At 33.9% G+C, this 2,649-nt stretch overlaps 1 protein-coding gene across 1 annotated transcript; it reads left to right on the forward strand.

Moving 5' to 3' along the window:
* Nucleotides 1-1,366: 1,366 nt before the first annotated feature.
* LOC101414659 (olfactory receptor 4A47-like) lies at nt 1,367-2,374 on the forward strand. The gene has a single exon (XM_004460646.3). It carries the CDS (start codon nt 1,367-1,369, stop codon nt 2,372-2,374), a length of 1,008 nt encoding a protein of 335 aa, XP_004460703.2.
* The last annotated feature ends 275 nt before the right edge of the window (nt 2,375-2,649 follow it).

Genomic DNA, 2,649 nt, shown 5'->3' on the forward strand with positions numbered 1-2,649 from the left:
AGTAGATCATCTGTGATGACTCAGTCTACATTATTGGAAAACCTTGGCACAGTGTAAGTATTATAATTATTTGTCCTTTGAATTAATAAATAAAATATTAAATTTACTATATATATATACATAATTATTTTACAGGTAAACTGTTTCTGATCATTGAAATGAACATATATGAAAGAACCGTGGAAGAAAGGAGATGGAAAAGCAATTTGTATATTTGAGATACAGCAGAAAGTCTTGAGCAGAATGAGAATTGTAAGAGAGGAATTTGGAGAGAAAACCTAGATAAAAGTCATCTGGGGTTTTATAGGACATGCTATGTAGATAGTATGTGTAGGAATTCACTGTAGGAATTTCAAAAAAGTGAGTGGTATTATCTAACCCTGATTTAAAAAGAATCATTTGGGCTGCTCCAGAACAGATAGTTGAAAGCAGGAGTAAAACTGGAGAAAATGGCAGGAGGTTAATTGCACTAAGCCAATGAGATACCAGAGAGATAATGAAGATAGTCAACATTGTAGTACATTTTGAAGCTATGAATAATTAATGTGTGAGGAATAAAAACAATGAAAGATATTGTAAGATATTTGTTCTGAAAAATAACACAGAAGATGATACCATTTAATGAGATGAGGGATAGGTTTGGAGTGGCTTAAGAATTTAGTTTTATGAACACCAATTTGATATTCAATCAATGATATTCACTAGGAAGCTGCATAAATAGATTTCAACATTAAGGAAGAGATAGGATATGGTTATAAAAATTGTATGGCTTCAGCATTTATAATTCAGCAAAAGTAAAGTTCTCATTCAAATACACAAAAAGGTGATTTCAGTGTGGTGTGAGGAAACTAGGTCAGTGAACTTTGGTATATAGCCTTCCTTTCCTTCCTTTCATAATTTTAAAATCGAATTTAACTTTGTAAATTAACCTATATGGGAGCTTAAGAATTGAAATTTGTGACTATGAAAGGTGCACCTTCCCATTCTTTCTTGTTCTAGTCAATTCTCAATTTAGCTTTTAAATATAGTGAAAGTATTATTTTGGGAAGGTTTCTTCACCCTAGTTTATGTTTCCAAGCAGCCCATCCTAAGCATCATGGGAATATCCTTAAAATAGCACTGATTTTATTGATCTATATTGTTCTCACCCCATAATTATAAATACCAACACTGAGGATAGGGAATCTTGTTTTAGTCTACTTGTTAATCCCATTACTTATGATGACAAGTTTGCACAAATAGATGCTCCAGAGGTATTTTGACAGAATGAATAAATAAATGATTATGCTTATAACACACTAAAATTTTTTACTATTTTATAGGTAAACTGTCTGTACATCTTAAGTCAGCATCTATAAAACAATATATGGAACCAAGGAACAATGTGACTCATTTTGTCCTCCTGGGCCTGACACAGAATCCAAAGGAACAGAAAGTACTTTCCATTATTTTCTTGTTCTCCTATATTTTGACCATGGTGGGTAACTTACTCATTGTTGAGACTGTAACTGTCAGTAAGTCCCTAGGTTCACTTATGTACACTTTTCTTGCTGGCTTATCATTTATGGATGCCAGTTATGCCTCCGTAATTTCCCCAAAGATGATTTCAGCCTTGTTCTTTGGACAAAAGACCATATCCTTCCAAGCTTGTATGATCCAGCTCTTTTTGGAGCACTTCTTTGGTGGATCAGAGATCTTCCTTCTGTTGGCCATGGCATATGACCGCTATGTGGCCATCTGTAAGCCCTTGCATTATCTGATTATCATGAGGCAATGGGTGTGTGCTGTGCTGCTAACAGTGTCCTGGATTGGAGGATTTCTGCATTCACTCATTCAACTGATATCTATTTATGGGCTCACATTTTGTGGACCAAATGTCATTGATCATTTTCTCTGTGACATGTTCCCCCTATTGAAACTTGTCTGTCCTGACACCTATGTCATTGGTCTTTTAGTGATAGCTAATGGAGGGATGATATGCAGTATTGTGTTTCTGCTCTTACTCATCTCTTATGGTGTCATCTTACACTCCTTAAAAAATCTTAGTCAGGAAGGCAGGAGGAAAGCCCTCTCCACTTGTGGTTCTCATATCACTGTGGTGGTCTTCTTCTTTGTTCCATGTATTTTTATGTATGCAAGACCTGCTAGAAACTTCCCTATTGACAAATCATTCAGTGTGTTTTTCACAATCATAACCCCCATGCTAAACCCTTTCATATATACTCTGAGAAATTCAGAGATGACAAATGCTATGAAGAAGCTCTGGAGAAGAAAATTCATACAAGTAGTAAATAAGTATGTTTTCCTTGATGAAGAGAATAATCTGGCTTTTATGAAATACCTCATTAGAACCCAGAAGTCAACTTATATATGATAGACTTTACTAACTTTCAAATCATTTATCATAATTTTAATCAAATAAATTTCTATTTAATTGGGCTTTGGATAACAAATTCCTTACTAGAAAGAAAGGTATGTAAAGTCTAGTTTTCCACTCTACCTAGAAAATTGCAGTGCATAAATAATGGCTAGTCAATCATAAATATGTAAAAATGAATGAACATTTAATGAGTTATATGGTGTTTAATTTGTGCATTATTCGTATTAATTTTGCTCTCAGTCAACCTTGCTTTTAGTTAAATTCTTGTC

The sequence above is a fragment of the Dasypus novemcinctus genome, chromosome 19 (assembly GCF_030445035.2).
Source record: "Dasypus novemcinctus isolate mDasNov1 chromosome 19, mDasNov1.1.hap2, whole genome shotgun sequence".
NCBI lineage: Eukaryota > Metazoa > Chordata > Mammalia > Cingulata > Dasypodidae > Dasypus > Dasypus novemcinctus.

Coding starts and splice junctions, on each gene's coding strand:
- LOC101414659 (XM_004460646.3), top strand. CDS start 1,367: ATGGAACCAAGGAACAATGTGACTCATTTTGTCCTCCTGGGCCTGACA.